At 37.1% G+C, this 17,601-nt stretch overlaps 1 protein-coding gene across 1 annotated transcript; it reads left to right on the top strand.

Moving 5' to 3' along the window:
* Positions 1–10,232: 10,232 nt before the first annotated feature.
* On the top strand, positions 10,233–16,100 carry LOC117909134 (beta-amyrin synthase-like). Its single transcript, XM_034823027.1, has 17 exons — positions 10,233–10,478; positions 12,329–12,499; positions 12,596–12,685; positions 12,774–12,971; positions 13,067–13,151; positions 13,480–13,646; positions 13,735–13,923; positions 14,004–14,117; positions 14,281–14,400; positions 14,499–14,621; positions 14,716–14,814; positions 14,916–14,972; positions 15,086–15,132; positions 15,217–15,360; positions 15,456–15,633; positions 15,718–15,798; positions 15,907–16,100. Exons 1-17 carry the CDS (start codon positions 10,278–10,280, stop codon positions 16,060–16,062), a joined length of 2,220 nt encoding a protein of 739 aa, XP_034678918.1. The 5' UTR covers positions 10,233–10,277; the 3' UTR covers positions 16,063–16,100.
* The last annotated feature ends 1,501 nt before the right edge of the window (positions 16,101–17,601 follow it).

Raw genomic sequence — 17,601 nt, forward strand, 5'->3', positions numbered from 1 at the left:
TGAGTGAGAACCGGACCAAGAAAGGCAGGTGTTCCTCATGGCTGACAGAGGCAGCCAGTTATGGTGCTGAACCGGTTGAACCGGTTCCCAACTGGTCCATCCGGTTGATAAAAAATCCCAAATTTGTTCATAAAGTTCCTAAGTGATTAAGGAAGCAAAAGAAAGAAACGGTTCTCAATTCCGAGCCCGGATTAGTGAGAACCAGACCAAGAAAGGCAGGTGCTCCTCATGGCTGACAGAGGCAGCCACTTATGGGGCTGAACCGGTTGAACCTGTTCCCAACTGGTTCAGCTGGTTGATAAAAAATCCCAAATTTGGTCAGAAAGTTCCTAAGTGATTAAGGAAGCAAAATAAAGAAAGGGTTCTCAATTCCGAGCCTGGATGAGTGAGAACCGGACCAAGAAAGGCAGGTGTTCCTCATGGCTGACAGAGGCAGCCAGTTATGGTGCTGAACCGGTTGAACCGGTTCCCAACTGGTCCATCCGGTTGATAAAAAATCCCAAATTTGTTCATAAAGTTCCTAAGTGATTAAGGAAGCAAAAGAAAGAAACGGTTCTCAATTCCGAGCCCGGATTAGTGAGAACCAGACCAAGAAAGGCAGGTGCTCCTCATGGCTGACAGAGGCAGCCACTTATGGGGCTGAACCGGTTGAACCTGTTCCCAACTGGTTCAGCTGGTTGATAAAAAATCCCAAATTTGGTCAAAAGTTCCTAAGGGCCTAAGGAAGCAAAAAAAAGAAACGGTTCTCAATTCCGAGCCCGGATGAGTGAGAACCAGACCAAGAAAGGCAGGTGTTCCTCATGGCTAACAGAGGCAGCCAGTTATGGGGTTGAACCGGTTGAACCGGTTCCCAACTGGTCCATCCGGTTGATAAAAAATCCCAAATTTGGTCAGAAAGTTCCTAAGGGCTTAAGGAAGCAAAATAAAGAAACGGTTCTCAATTCCGAGCCCGGATGAGTGAGAACCAGACCAAGAAAGGCAGGTGTTCCTCATGGCTAACAGAGGCAGCCAGTTATGGGTTGAACCGGTTGAACCGGTTCCCAACTGGTCCATCCGGTTGATAAAAAATCCCAAATTTGGTCAGAAAGTTCCTAAGGGCTTAAGGAAGCAAAATAAAGAAACGGTTCTCAATTCCGAGCCCGGATGAGTGAGAACCAGACCAAGAAAGGCAGGTGTTCCTCATGGCTGACAGAGGCAGCCAGTTATGGGGCTGAACCGGTTGAACCGGTTCCCAACTGGTCATCCGGTTGATAAAAATCCCAAATTTGGTCAGAAAGTTCCTAAGGCTTAAAGAAGCAAAATAAAGAAACGGTTCTCAATTCCGAGCCCGGATGAGTGAGAACCGGACCAAGAAAGGCAGGTGTTCCTCATGGCTGACAGAGGCAGCCAGTTATGGTGCTGAACCGGTTGAACCGGTTCCCAACTGGTCCATCCGGTTGATAAAAAATCCCAAATTTCGTCAGAAAGTTCCTAAGTGATTAAGGAAGCAAACAAAAGAAACGGTTCTCAATTCCGAGCCCGGATGAGTGAGAACCAGACCAAGAAAGGCAGGTGTTCCTCATGGCTGACAGAGGCAGCCAGTTATGGGGCTGAACCGGTTGAACCGGTTCCCAACTGGTCCATTCGGTTGATAAAAAATCCCAAATTTGGTCAGAAAGTTCCTAAGGGCTTAAGGAAGCAAAATAAAGAAACGGTTCTCAATTCCGAGCCCGGATGAGTGAGAACCGGACCAAGAAAGGCAGGTGTTCCTCATGGCTGACAGAGGCAGCCAGTTATGGTGCTGAACCGGTTGAACCGGTTCCCAACTGGTCCATCCGGTTGATAAAAAATCCCAAATTTGGTCAGAAAGTTCCTAAGTGATTAAGGAAGCAAACAAAAGAAACGGTTCTCAATTCCGAGCCTGGATGAGTGAAAACCAGACCAAGAAAGGCAGGTGTTCCTCATGGCTAACAGAGGCAGCCAGTTATGGGGTTGAACCGGTTGAACCGGTTCCCAACTGGTCCATCCGGTTGATAAAAATCCCAAATTTGGTCAGAAAGTTCCTAAGGGCTTAAGGAAGCAAAATAAAGAAACGGTTCTCAATTCCGAGCCCGGATGAGTGAGAACCAGACCAAAAAGGCAGGTGTTCCTCATGGCTGACAGAGGCAGCCAGTTATGGGGCTGAACCGGTTGAACCGGTTCCCAACTGGTCCATCCGGTTGATAAAAAATCCCAAATTTGGTCAGAAAGTTCCTAAGGGCTTAAGGAAGCAAAATAAAGAAAGGGTTCTCAATTCCGAGCCTGGATGAGTGAGAACCGGACCAAGAAAGGCAGGTGTTCCTCATGGCTGACAGAGGCAGCCAGTTATGGTGCTGAACCGGTTGAACCGGTTCCCAACTGGTCCATCCGGTTGATAAAAAATCCCAAATTTGGTCATAAAGTTCCTAAGTGATTAAGGAAGCAAAAGAAAGAAACGGTTCTCAATTCCGAGCCCGGATTAGTGAGAACCAGACCAAGAAAGGCAGGTGCTCCTCATGGCTGACAGAGGCAGCCACTTATGGGGCTGAACCGGTTGAACCTGTTCCCAACTGGTTCAGCTGGTTGATAAAAAATCCCAAATTTGGTCAGAAAGTTCCTAAGGGCCTAAGGAAGCAAAATAAAGAAACGGTTCTCAATTCCGAGCCCGGATGAGTGAGAACCAGACCAAGAAAGGCAGGTGTTCCTCATGGCTAACAGAGGCAGCCAGTTATGGGGTTGAACCGGTTGAACCGGTTCCCAACTGGTCCATCCGGTTGATAAAAAATCCAAATTTGGTCAGAAAGTTCCTAAGGGCTTAAGGAAGCAAAATAAAGAAACGGTTCTCAATTCCGAGCCCGGATGAGTGAGAACCAGACCAAGAAAGGCAGGTGTTCCTCATGGCTAACAGAGGCAGCCAGTTATGGGGTTGAACCGGTTGAACCGGTTCCCAACTGGTCCATCCGGTTGATAAAAATCCCAAATTTGGTCAGAAAGTTCCTAAGGGCTTAAGGAAGCAAAATAAAGAAACGGTTCTCAATTCCGAGCCCGGATGAGTGAGAACCAGACCAAGAAAGGAAGGTGTTCCTCATGGCTGACAGAGGCAGCCAGTTATGGGGCTGAACCGGTTGAACCGATTCCCAACTGGTCCATCCGGTTGATAAAAAATCCCAAATTTGGTCAAAAAGTTCCTAAGGGCTTAAGGAAGCAAAATAAAGAAACGGTTCTCAATTCCGAGCCCGGATGAGTGAGAACCAGACCAAGAAAAGCAGGTGTTCCTCATGGCTGACAGAGGCAGCCAGTTATGGGGCTGAACCGGTTGAACCTGTTCCCAACTGGTTCAGCTGGTTGATAAAAAATCCCAAATTTGGTCAGAAAGTTCCTAAGTGATTAAGGAAGCAAAAAAATGAAACGGTTCTCAATTCCGAGCCCAGGTGAGTGAGAACCAGACCAAGAAAGGCAGGTGTTCCTCATGGCTGACAGAGGCAGCCAGTTATGGTGCTGAACCGGTTGAACCGGTTCATCCGATTGATAAAAAAAATCCCAAATTCAGTTAGAAAGTTCCTAAACCATTCATAACCAATCAACAAAAATCATGTGTGGCCTTTTTTATCCACACCCAAGCAATACAATATTCATATCAAAGGGAAGAAAAGATGATGAGGAAGGAGAAAAACATATGAAGACGAGGAAGATAAACTGTCAGCAAAGAAAATTCAGCATGCTTACCTCAGAATCTCCACCAAATAGATCCGTGTATGCCAATGATGACTCCCAAAACTAAGATGCTGTCATTCTCCTCTTCAAAGAAACCACAGTGCTGAAGCTTTCCCCCATACCCTCAACTCAGAAGATGCTCCTGACCTTTTTGTTTCTCTCACCAGCAAAATTTCCCCTCTTTCTGAAAATGCCAAAAGGTCCATTGCTCTCCTCTCTTCCCACCTTTTATACTCATACCCCTCTCAGCATTTGAGCCTCCTGGGTTCCTTCCCCTTCAGCACTGAAATCCCCTTCATCAGCATGGGAACCACACCCCTCATTACTTCTCTTAAACTTACAAGGCCAGCTCACTCCCTTCAGCTTTCAGCTTGCTTCACCACCAAGAACCCATATGGATTCGTGGTGGGTTGCAAGGAACCCAAAACAAGGCCCAAAATGGACCCACAACATTGCCCAAAACCAATCTGGAGCTTACGGGCCTGAGCCATGTAGGATTTGGGCCCCAAAATTACTAGAATTAGTGTTTTACCTCAGCTGACTCAATGAACCGGCTGAACCGGACGAACCGGATGCCCACCGGTCAAACCGATGGCAAACAATTTTGAAAATTTTACAGAATGTTCCTAGAAGAGTAAGGAATCCATGAAAAAAAACGGTGCATGATTCAGAGTTCGGAAGAGGGAGATATGATCAAAACAATTACCAAAAATCAGTGTTCTACACCGGCTGACTCGATGAACCTGCTGAACCAGCTGAACTGGCTACCAACCAGCTGACCGGTTGCAAAAAATTTTGAAAATTTTACAGAATGTTCCTGGAAGAATAAGAAATCCATAAAAAGAAACGGTTCTTGATTCCGAGTTTGGATGAGGGAGATACGATCAAAACAAGCCCAAGTGCTCCAAACCTCAACATGCCCCTATAAACTCCAACTAAGCTAAAACATTGGGATGACCCCACTTCCTTCCTATAGCGTGATGTGAATGACTAGGAAAATGGCCATGGTGACCCTCCAAAATGAACCTCATATGCACCACAATGGACCATAGACAAGCCCACATGAGGCTCGGACACCGACTAAGCCCAAAAGGGGCCCTAGTGGTGCCATATGAGAACGATGGGTGCAGGTGACGCCCAAAGGATAAATGCCAGTGTCGAGGGACAAAATTGAGGGTCTACAACTTCCCTTCTCCTATATAAGCCCATGGGGAGGGTCATTTGAAGCATCCTGTGACAGAAGGCTCTAAATGATGAAAGTGGCAACTCCGACTTTTCCAAAACTAATTTTTCACCAAATAAAGACTAGTCTCACCGATTAAGTGGGGACGCGCGTGAAAAATGTGAGACCACAACATTCTTAAGAAAATTTGATACATCTAATCCTTGAGCTAATGGTACACCTATCTCATTTTCATGGTTCATTTCTTCCTTTGGAGTCCCTCGGGAAGTGATTGGAGGTCGTTCCCCACCTCAAAACGGACTTTGGTAACCTTGGTACATTTTTTTACAAAATTTGGTACATCCTTCACAAAATTTGGTACATCCTTAAAAAAATTTGGTACATCCAATCCTTGAGCTACCGAGACCCCTATCTTATTACCTATGGTCCATTCATTCCTTTAGGGATCTTTGGAAAGTGATTGGAGGTTAATCCCTACTCCAAAACAGACTTTGGAACCCTAGGTTTCAATAGCTCAAGGATTGGATGTACCAAATTTTTTTAAGAATGTACCAAATTTTGTGAAGGATGTACCAAATTTTATAAACGATGTACCAAATTTTGTAAATGATGTACCAAGTGGTCCAAAGTCCGTCTCAAAGTGGTCCACAGTCCGTTTTGAAGTGGGGAACGACCTCCAATCACTTCTTAAAGCTGTCCAAAGGAATAAATGGACCATAGAAAGGAAGATAGGTGTTCTGTTAGCTCAAGGATTGGAGGTATCAAATTTTCTTAAGAATATACCTAGGGTTCCAAAGTCTGTTTCAAAATAGGGAACAACCTCCAATCACTTTCTGAAAATCCTTAAAAGAATGAACGGACCATGGTTAATAAGATAGGGGTCTCGGTAGCTCAAGGATTGGATGTACCATTTTTTTTTAAGGATGTACCAAATTTTGTAAATGACGTACCAAGGTTTCCAAAGTCCATTTCGAGGTGGGGAACAACCTCCAATCACTTCCCAAGGGTCTCCAAAGGAAGAAATGGACCATGGGAAGAGAGATAGGTGTCCCGTTAGCTCAGGGATTGGATGTATCAAATTTTCTCAAAGATGTACCTAGGGTTCCAAAGTTTGTTTCGGAGTAGGGAACAATCTCCAATTACTTCCCAAAGATCCCTAAAGGAATTAATGGACCATGTGTAATAAGATAGAGGTTTCAATAGTTCAAGGATTGTATGTACCAAATATTTTTAAGGACGTACCAAATTTGTTGAATGATGTTCCAAATTTTGTGAAGGATATACCAAATTTTATAAATGATGTATCAAATTTTGTAAAGGATGTGCCAAGAGTACCAAAGTTCGTTTCAAGGTGGAGAATGACCTTCAATCACTACCTAAGGGTCCTCAAAGGATAATATGGACCATGAGAAGATAGATAGGGGTCTCAATAGTCCAAGGATTGGATGTACAAAAATTTCTTAACAATGTACCAAATTTCCTTAAGGACGTACCTATGGTTCCAAAGTTCGTTTCAGAGTAGGGAACGACCTCTAGTTACTTCCTAATGATCTCTAAATAAATAAACAAACCATCGGTAATAATATAGAGGTCCCCGTAGCTCATGGATTGGATGATGTACCAAATTGTTTTAAGGATGTGCCAAATTTTATGAAATATATACCAAATTTTGTAAAGAATGTACCAAATTGTCTTTAAAATGTACCTTGGGTTCCAATGTCCATTCCAGGGTGGGGAACAACCTCCAATTCCTTTTTGAGGGTCCCCAAAGGAATATATGAACCATGAGAATGGATATAGGGGTATTGGTTCCTCTAACAATAGATATACTTAGGGTTCCAAAGTTCTTTTTAGGATGGGCAAGGACCTCTAATTTCTTATTGAGGGTCCTAAAGGAATATATACACCATGATAAGTATGATAGTGTTTCCGGTTCCCCTAAGTATGAATTTGTCTATTTCTTTTAAGGATGTACCTATTTTTTATGAAATTAATATAAAAGGTTACATACATTTTTTTATGAAAAATATTTTTCTTTTATATTTTATTTTAATTAAAAATTAAAGATTTTAACCAAAAAAAAAAAAGTTAGATCCACAATCAAGTTAAAATCATAAGAAAAATGATAAAAGCATCATCACTTATTGTGATTTTGACATGATAAATTTAAAATGATAATTAAAAGAAAAATAATGTAGATAATAAAATAGTATTACAAAGATATTTTTACTTTTACATGTGATATAATTTATAAAATAAATAAATCTTTTGTTTAGTATTAATATAAAAAATCTTATATTATAAACTTCTAAATAATAAAATAGAATTTTTAAATTTAAACCTTAATTTATAAAATGTATTATTATAATTAATATTTAAAATCATATAATATATTATTTGTGGGATAATATTTTCATTTTTGTCCATTATATATTTTGTTTTTGTTTAATTTGTTATATTAACTATTTATTATATATTATAATTTTAAGTTTAATATGTCAAAAAATAATTAAAATCAATAAATATAGACAAATTAGAGAGTAAAAATAAATTAAATTTTAAGAAGTTTCATGAGAAAATGCATGAGCATATTAAAAAGAATATAAAGGAAAAAAAGAAAAATAATAACAAAAACTATAATAGGTGACAATGGGTTATGGTGGCAGGAGAGGAAAAAAAAAAAGTGGAAACGTAGCAAGTAGTAAGGGAGATATATTGATGTAAAAAAATAATAAAAATAAATTACACATGTACTTGTTAATAGGTGGTATTAAATTGGTGTGTACTTTGTCCTTTACTTTTGAGGGTAATTGTGGAACAAATTTGAAAGCACTATTGGAGTGCATGAATAGACAATATTTTTTTCCCATTTTACAACAAAATTAAAAAGAAAAAAGTAAAGTTCCAAAATCTCATTTTTTTTGTAATTGGTGTATGGTTAGATGATTTCCTCTTAAAAAAATTCAAACAAAGGAAGGAGAAGAACATACCTTAATAACATGTATAGTGCTTTCATAAAATCAACAAAGGTTAGTTCACAAGCAATAAAAAATAGACATGAAAAATGTTAATAAAATCTATCATCATACATAATGCATCCACTACTCCAATAAAGGAATAATAATAATTAAATAAAAAAAAAACCAAGTAACAATTGTCATGTAAATTCAATACACTTTTAATATGCATACAATTTTAAAATGAGTTTAATTAAAATATTCAGTAAGGGTTTATGATGCAAAACAAAATTCACTTATCATATACAACATGTCTACAATATATAACAATGGTCCAAAAGATTTAAAAATGTACAAAAAGTGGTGAAATTAACAAATCATGAAAAATACTCAGCATTGGGTCAGAACATAGATGTTCTTAAAATAAATCATAAATAAATATCTAGAGGTGTTATTGCATAATGAAAAAAAATTGGATAACATCTTCAATATGTTTAGATTACAATACAAAATCCCAAAACATTTAATTACGTGTCAATCAATACCAGATTTATTCACATCAAGGACACTCTACAGAATAATCAGCATGCATCTAGATTAAAGACACTTTCAAAATATATCCTAAAAAAATATCTAGATATGGAAGTTCACCATCAAAAAATATCTAGATTACAACCCAAAAGGCTAAATCATCCAATCATATCTCATTTAATACTTGATTTAATCACAAATATATTGATAAAAAACAGAGAAAAATCCTATAGCATGAAAAGACTAATTTAATTAACCTACCTATACGCATAATAAAATCATGAAAAAAAAAATTGTACAATACCTTCAATATATCTAACCTACATAAAAAATAACAACATGACTTAATCATAAAATGTGAATTTTTAAATTATGCCAAACTTTCCTTGACTACAAAAAGGGTTAGTGCAGTAAGTGTAGGAAAAAGAATGTTTTTGTTATAGTTGGAAAATTAATTTTCAACAAATCAAGGCCCTAAAATTAAATTTAAGAATTTATATTAGTGAAAAAATATCAAAACAAATTAAAGAGATCATGAAATACTTTAATTTTACAAAACAATTTATGGTGTCCAAAATAGAGTGAAAAAACGGACCTATTGAAATATTGGTTTATATCTCTTAATTGAAAAATGATTTTAGACTCAAACAAAATTCTATCAATATTTCTGGAAAGTCTACAACATTATGCAATCATAAGAAAACTTTTAGAGAGACATGAACCAATTTGATTCAATTTTTTAATTACAGAGGTTCAATAATTCTAACAAAACGACAACAAGGTGAATAATCCAAACATCACAATAAAAAATGAATAACCAAAAATAAAATCAAAGGTAATAAAAATCAAATAAAGGATCTCTCAGCCACTATCATATGTTATCAAAAGGCCTCAATCAAGTGAAAGTACTTTCAAATAAAATAACTCTAATCTTAATTCTAATAGGCATCAATTAACATGAGATCAATTAATCATTCATCAACTTCTCATTAATATGTCATCAACAATCCGATTAACAACAATCAAAGTGGCCTTCATTATTGGATATGCAAGAAAATTGATAAAGAGATGATTAATTGATTTAAAAAAATGATATATATAGATAAGAATAAATTAAAAATTAATATTTTCATTCATAAACCTAATCCTCCCTCACCAAGTTTATTGACTTTATTGGGTTTTCTCCACGTGTAAAATGACTTCAAATTCAATAAAATTTCATGTGTTAGGTTTTTTAACGAGTTTTAGACCTCAAAAACCAAATCAAGTAATCCCAAAATTTCACAGATTGAAAGTGGCCTAAAATGACTATTCGCAGGTTCTCCTTTGCGCATAATTATATATTTTTATTAAATAAATAAACTTTATTTAAATAAAATTAATGCATTGGATTCTCTGATTTAGAAATATATCAATTCCTTGCAAAGACACCTGCTGGTCATGCAATCACCATCCTTATATCAGAGGCTCCATAAAGGTAAGACAAGCTTTTCTTTGAAATAAAATATATCAATAAAAAAATACTTGAGAGTCCAAAAATTCCACAAACGTGGTGGGGGTTGGTGAAAAAATCCATAATACTTGAAGTGGGTGAAAAATGAATTGATAGAAGTGATGGGGATTGGTGACTTGGTGTTGTGCTTCTATATGAATGAGTGATTCCCACCTGGAACTCGCCATTCCAAGTTTCTGAAGTTTCTCTCTTCTCTGCCCACCCAGCACCTATCTCTCTGTCCTTGATCTGTATCATTTTAACTTAATTTTATTGCAAAGAAAAGCTTGTGTTACCTTTATGGTGATTGGATGATCAGCAGGTGTTTTCGGAAGGGAGACACCCATATTTGTAAACTTAGATATATAAAGAGATACATCTCTTCAGTTTGGTGAGTTAGAAAATGTGGAGGCTCAAGGTTGCAGATGGAGGCAATGATCCCTACATCTACACCACCAACAACTTCGTGGGAAGACAGATATGGGAGTTTGATCCTGATTATGGAACCCCAGAAGAGCGAGCTGAGGTCGAAGCAGCTCGTGAGAACTTCTGGAAAAACCGATATCAGGTTAAGCCCAGCAGCGACCTCCTTTGGCGGATGCAGGTGATTTGATCCCATCTATCTCAAGTCTTGATATCACAACACATATTGCTCTGTCATCTGCGTCCTAGATTGCAGTTTTTCACTGAATATACATGTCTTCCATGCATACATACTTCTTGTTTTACGTAGTCTAGCTACATAGCTTTTCTTATTGTCATCTGATTATAGGTGATGATTTGCATGAAAAAATGAACCCAAGAAAGAGCAAGATATGGGGTCCTCTTTAGAATCTTGTTTTCACCTCCAAACAAATCAATTGGTCATTGTTTTTGCACAATCAATTTTCCTAAAAGTTTAAATTTATAGGATTTGGACTCACAATATATGTGAGGTCATATATATGTAGCACTCTCTCTCATGCACTCTAACGCCCTCCCTCATGCATAGGGGCAAAGCCAAAAAAAATGAGTCTTAAGGGGAAAAATAGAAGACTCTACCACTTTGCTATAGGTTAACTTTATTCATTTTTGCTCCCTAATATATATATATATATTCTCATATTTTGCCCCCCTTCACTTCATTTCCGACCTCTACTCATGTGTAGCCTCCTATTTTTGGCCTTACATGTAGACTTTTTAATAAATTGGGAAAAGAACATGTTGGTGAACACTTGACCTCCCATCAAATGAGGTGACCACACAAGAAGACCATATGAGGTTCATCTCCTAGCAAATGAGGCTATGATATCAGAAAGAAGAAGAAAAAAAAAAGAACAGAGGAAGATATATTAGGGATACTATAAGCATGATTTAAAATATTGGTAAATACGGACAAATCACTACTTGGATTTTACGGATATATCGAAAATATCGAAGAAATAGCGGTGGATAATTTGATAGAAATATCGATGAAATGAAAATTATGCAAAATTCATGAAAATATTTAGAAAAACTAAAAAAAAAAAAAGATAAAATAAATAAAAATGCACATGTTAAAGTTCTTTTGTAAGTGTAACTGACATAGGTATGGTTAAGGAGAAAAGATTGGTAAACAAGGATATACGAGTCTTAATATATAATTTATTATTTATTTCATCAAATTAATTTTAATTTATAAAATATTAAAACTTCATTATTATTATTTTCTTTATATTTTAGTATTTTTTAATAAATTTATATTTTTAATATTTTAAAATAAAAAGATTCAAAATTAAAAGGATATATATAAAAATTTAAAAGTGATGTGATAGTAATTTTTTTAAAATAGGATGAATGATATAAATCACAATACATTTAATATTAAAATTATAATTTATTTAATTCAAATGTATTTAATAATGTAAAATAAATGATGACGCATGTATGATTTTTTAATATATATATTTTTATATTTAATTATCATATAAATGATATAAAAAAAAGTTTTGTTAAGAAAATGATAATATTGGTTTTTATACTTTTATAATGAATTAAATAAATTGGCCTAGTGGTAGCCAAGTTTCAACCCAAACATTTCGGCTTGGGTTCGATTCCGATAAGCTCGCGACATTTCAAACCATGACTACAAGTAGGTGATTTTGGGTCTTGCCCTAGGTTGAGAGACCATCAACCAAATAGTTCAATAATGAGAGTGAGACCTATTGTAAAATCGATTTTTGATATCATATTGAACAACCAATATCCTAAAAAATTAAGTTTATAGGATTTGGACTCATAATAGATATTATACACATTAACAATTGTTACACCTATCTTGACTCTAATAGTCTCACTTAGCTTGGAACAATTGTATGAATAGATGTTTACAATTGAGGTTAATTTACCTTTTCTTTTCTTTTAAACTTGTTCTTCACTAACTCCCATTTCATTTGGCCTAAAAAAAAAAAAAACCTACAATTTTTTAGAGAGAAGAATTTCAAACAAACAATACCACAAGTGAAGGTTGGGGATGGTGAAGCAATTACATATGAGACAGCCACAATAGCACTGAGAAGGGGTGCACATTTCTTTTCAGCCTTGCAGGCAAGTGATGGCCATTGGCCTGCAGAAAATTCTGGCCCATTGTATTTCCTTCCTCCTCTGGTGAGTCTACTCAACATCTTCTCACCCTCCTCAAAATCATGAATATAGACCATTTTAACAGCCATTCTCAATGGCATAATTTCATGGAAAATGCAGGTCATGTGTTTATACATTACAGGGCATCTTGACATTGTATTCCCCGGAGAATTTCTTAAAGAAATTCTTCGCTACCTATACTGCCATCAGGTACATATATTTTGAACCTAGTCATCATCCTAACCTCATAAATGGGCTTGGAGCTTTAAAGTAAGAAAATGGCTTATGCACATTACAGAATGAAGATGGTGGGTGGGGATTTCATATTGAGGGACAAAGCACCATGTTTTGTACAACCCTCAGCTACATTTTTATGCGTATCCTTGGAGAAGGGCGAGATGGTGGAAGAGACGATGCTTGTGCAAGAGGGCGTAAATGGATCCATGACCGAGGTGGAATGACATCCATTCACTCTTGGGGAAAGACTTGGCTTTCAGTATGGCCATTTTAAACACAAATTCATATTCATCCTATGCCATTTATTCTTGTGTGTTGGACTGAATCTTATATGAAATTGTTTCTTCCATGCAGCTATTTGGCTTATTTGACTGGTCAGGAAGCAACCCAATGCCCCCAGAGTTTTGGCTATTCCCTTATTTTCTTCCTATGCATCCAGGTTTATGCCATGTCCACCAACTCAAGTTCTTGAATTTAACATCTACTTTGCACTTAATGTATTTTACATGTTAAGATCTTCTTGCATGGAATTTGGAATTTGTCACATTGACTCAGAACAGAGTCGGGACAAAAAGGATAAGCGAAAAGCTGAGCAACTTGAGCTTTATACAGTGATAAGATGGCACATGAATACATACAAATCCAACCTGGGACTGGTTTATTGGTCTTAAGGGCTTCCATTGCGATGTCTACCAAAACATCTTATACTAAAAAATATTTTGCTTTGTCTTGGTCTACCTTCTTTTCATTTGAGTCCTTAAATGCAGCAAGAATGTTTTGCTACAGTCGGATGGTTTACATGCCCATGTCGTACTTATATGGTAAACGATTCATTGGCCCAATCACGCCTCTTGTTCTAGAACTGAGAGAAGAGCTCTTCCTTCAACCCTATAATGAAATCAACTGGAAGAAAGTACGACATCTTTGTGCAAAGGTAAGTTTTGATTTTTTATGGGAAGAATTTCTTTTCCTATGAATATGCTAGCATGCATGAAACACACATTCAAAATTGTTTATTGCAGGAGGATCTCTACCACCCCCATCCTCTAATGCAAGATCTAATGTGGGATAGTTTGTACATATGTACCGAGCCTCTTCTTACTCGTTGGCCCTTCAAAAAGTTGAGAAAGAAGGCTCTTGAAGTAACAATGAAACACATCCATTATGAAGATGAAAACAGTCGATACATTACCATTGGATGTGTGGAGAAGGTATTTTTTCAGTAATGGATAATGACTATTCAGACAATATGTCACTTCTTTGGGGTACTGATATCGCTTAAATTTAACTGGTATTGTGTATGCTCGCATGTTGGGTTGAAGATCCAAATGGGGATTATTTCAAGAAGCACCTTGCTAGGATCCCAGATTATATATGGGTTGCAGAAGATGGAATAAAGATGCAGGTCAGAAGACAAGTTAATTCAATCACTAATCTCCCAAACAGTTGTAGGAGAATTAGATAATATCTGTTGATCTTTTCTTAAAATTTTTCAGGTATGCAAATGGTTTGAAGCTGCTTTTATCCATTTCCTGCCTAATTGGTTTTGAAATTGTCGATTATTGCAGAGCTTGGGTAGTCAAGAGTGGGACACTAGTTTTGCCCTTCAAGCACTGCTAGCTTGCAATATGACTGATGAACTTGGACCTGCACTCAAGAAAAGACATGAATTCATAAAGGAATCTCAGGTTTGATCTTGAATTCCATCGTTTATTTCTTTACTTCAACCAGAATCTACTTGGGTTTCTCATGGTCTATTTACTTCATACTGCTTGAAATCTTGAAGGTCAAGGGCAATCCTTCTGGTGACTTTAAAAGCTTGTACCGCCACATTTCCAAGGGATCGTGGACATTCTCAGATCAGGATCATGGTTGGCAAGTTTCTGATTGCACTGCAGAAGGTTTGAAGGTAACTCTTTTTGCTCAAACACTTCAATTGAGTCAGGGCTTGCAGATTTACTAAAGTTACTTGGTTTCTTACTGAAGTCCCCTCTCTGTCACAGTGTTGTCTCCTCTTTTCAATGATGACACCAGAAATTGTTGGTATGAAGATGGAACCTGAACGACTATTTGATTCTGTCAACATCTTGCTTTCTCTACAGGTGAGAATCATTTTCCTTACGCCATTTCCATGGTTGTCCTCATCACAAAATAGGTCATAACTTCTTAGTAGCAATAACTGCCATTTTTGAAACCACTGTAGAGTAAAAATGGTGGTTTAGCTGCCTGGGAGCCTGCAGGAGCTTCAGAATGGTTGGAGGTAAATTACTTCAACATGTTTAAGTAACTTCAATATTTCTGCATTATCTTTCTCTCTTTCTAACTCTTTGTGTTCTTTGAATCTAAATCAATGCCAATCTTTTCTCTTTTGAGCTACTTAACCCCACTGAATTTTTTACAGACATTGTCATCGAGCATGAGTAAGATTCTTGATAATTGACCAGCTTTCTTTTCTAACTTTGCTAGCTTTAACGTCCTTGGAGACTAACGAAACAATGATGCAGGTATGTTGAGTGCACTGCATCAGTAATTAAGGCTCTAGTTTCTTTTAAGAAGTTACACCCGGGACACAGGAAGAAGGAGATAGACAATTTCATCACAAATGATGCTAAGTACATTGAAGACATGCAAATGCCTGATGGCTCATGGTATGTTTCTCAACTCCACTATTATTATTTCACTAGGGAAATATTTTTATATATATGCAGTGCAGATCCATTTAAACAAAGAAACATTTCACCAGGTATAGCAATTGGGGAATATGTTTCACCTATGGCTCATGTTTTGCGCTTGGGGGCCTAGCAGCTGCTAGCAAGACTTACCATAACTGTCTTGCTATTGGTAAAGCTATTGAGTTTCTACTCAAATCACAAAGAGATGATGGTGGTTGGGGAGAGAACTGTACTTCTTGCCCGGACAAGGTAATTTTTACATGCCACCCGACTACTCTGTTTTCTGGTAGAAACATGGACAAAAACAAGTAATCCTTGTGCTTGGTGATATAGAAATATACGCCTCATGAAGGAAACAAGTCTAATTTGGTACAAACCGGGTGGGCTCTGATGGGGCTGCTTTCTTTTGGGCAGGTTAGTTTTTACAGTTCCATCATCAATAAGCTTAACTTGGTCTTCTACATTACTTTCACAATATGGCTTCTCCCCAAACATCTGAGTCTAGCCTTTCCATTCTAACAGGCGGAGAGAGACCCAACACCTCTTCACAGGGCTGCAAAGCTGTTCATTAATTCCCAAATGGAAGATGGTGATTTTCCCCAACAGGTAGCTCACTTGAACATGAATAAAAGACAAAGGGAGCAACATTTTAACATGGTTTTGGGAAATGAAAAATGATGTTCTTTTGTAGCTGATTATATATACTGGGTGGTAGTCTAAGCATTTAATCATCAATTATCTATGCCAAGAAATCACTGGAGCCTTCATGAAGAACTGCATGTTACACTATGCGACTTATAGGAATACTCTTCCATTGTGGGCTCTTGCACAGTATGTTAGTGGGTCTCACTACCTTAAGGCTGGTTGCATTGCCATGCCATCAAAGCATTTGTAGCATGGTTCAAAGTCGCGGTATCAGTCACTGACTCAAAGGGTCCCGAGGCGTATCAGTCTCAGTGTATTGGCTTGGTATCGGACGATATGTAAGATAAGCTAATTCGAAAATTGAAAAAATTATAAAAATATCATGTAAATCATCAGAAAAATATATACAATTAAATAAACTCAAAAAATTAAGAAAATAGAATTGTCTCACATTTAACATTATTTAAATAGTTATAAAAGTATCCGCTCAAAGTTATTTATGATAATGCTAATAAAAGAAAATTATTTTATTTCAAATATAATAACATTTTTAATAACAAACATATAATACAATAATCAATTCCATGTTGAATGATGAGGGAGTTCAAAATCGTCATCATCAGTCCTACAACGAGTATACAAATTAGGATGGTAATTCCCATAGTGAGGATATGGTTGAAAGAGTTGTTCATAACTCAAATATGTTAGCTAAGATTATTAGCTTGATGATCCATAATAAGGAAAATATGGTTTCGAATGTTGTTCGGGATCAACACCATATTGATAGTATCCAAAACCTCGATAAGCAAAGCTACTGCTACTAGAAGATTGATCATATCCATAGGAATCACTAGCTCTTGTTCCAGTATTTGAATATCCCTCTGGATGCATAATTGGAAATCAATCAAAATCATTTCTACTAAAAGTACTGGAAAAGCTATCATAGTCTCTAAAGTTGTGATATGATCTATCATCTGCTCCTCTGAAATATGACCTTGATCCTATACCCAAATTCTGTAAGTGCTCATCAATACTGTGATAATTTGATCTATGATAATCATGCCCACTAGAATAATCATCATCGCTGGGAAATGTAGTTAGTCTTTCCAAATGCTTTCGTTGTTCCCATATTCTTGGTCGATATCCATGATATGTGTCTTGTGTGGCATAGTAATTTTCATCTCCTTGTGCCCATGACATGCTAGAATCTACTTGACTAACATAACCGCCCTCAGTGCTACCATCTCCTCTAGTACCCTCACCAGTGCCACCAACTCCTCTACTACCCCCATTAGTGCCACCACCCCGCCTACTGCCCTTATTGTCATCATCATCACTACTAGAGCTTGAAGAAATTGTTTTAAGAGCCTTATCTTTACGACGGGAATCAATATCTCTTTCTTGTGTAGCATTATTTGTATGCCTACTAACTCTATGATTTGTGGCACCATCATCTTCATTAACTGTTTCTCTACCTTCTTCATTAGGGGGAAGACCTTTATCCAACTAATCCAAATTATCGGATGATAAAATAGGCTCCTCTCCTTCTCGTATCCACTCATCTAATATATC

This window comes from Vitis riparia, chromosome 19 (genome assembly GCF_004353265.1).
Source record: "Vitis riparia cultivar Riparia Gloire de Montpellier isolate 1030 chromosome 19, EGFV_Vit.rip_1.0, whole genome shotgun sequence".
Lineage (NCBI taxonomy): Eukaryota > Viridiplantae > Streptophyta > Magnoliopsida > Vitales > Vitaceae > Vitis > Vitis riparia.

Bases quoted from the DNA above. Each gene is read 5' to 3' on its own strand.
- LOC117909134 (XM_034823027.1), top strand. From the start codon at position 10,278: ATGTGGAGGCTCAAGGTTGCAGATGGAGGCAATGATCCCTACATCTAC. The intron at 10,479-12,328 runs GTGATTTGATCC...TTTAGAGAGAAG, and splicing joins ACCTCCTTTGGCGGATGCAG to AATTTCAAACAAACAATACC. The intron at 13,647-13,734 runs GTAAGTTTTGAT...TGTTTATTGCAG, and splicing joins TACGACATCTTTGTGCAAAG to GAGGATCTCTACCACCCCCA.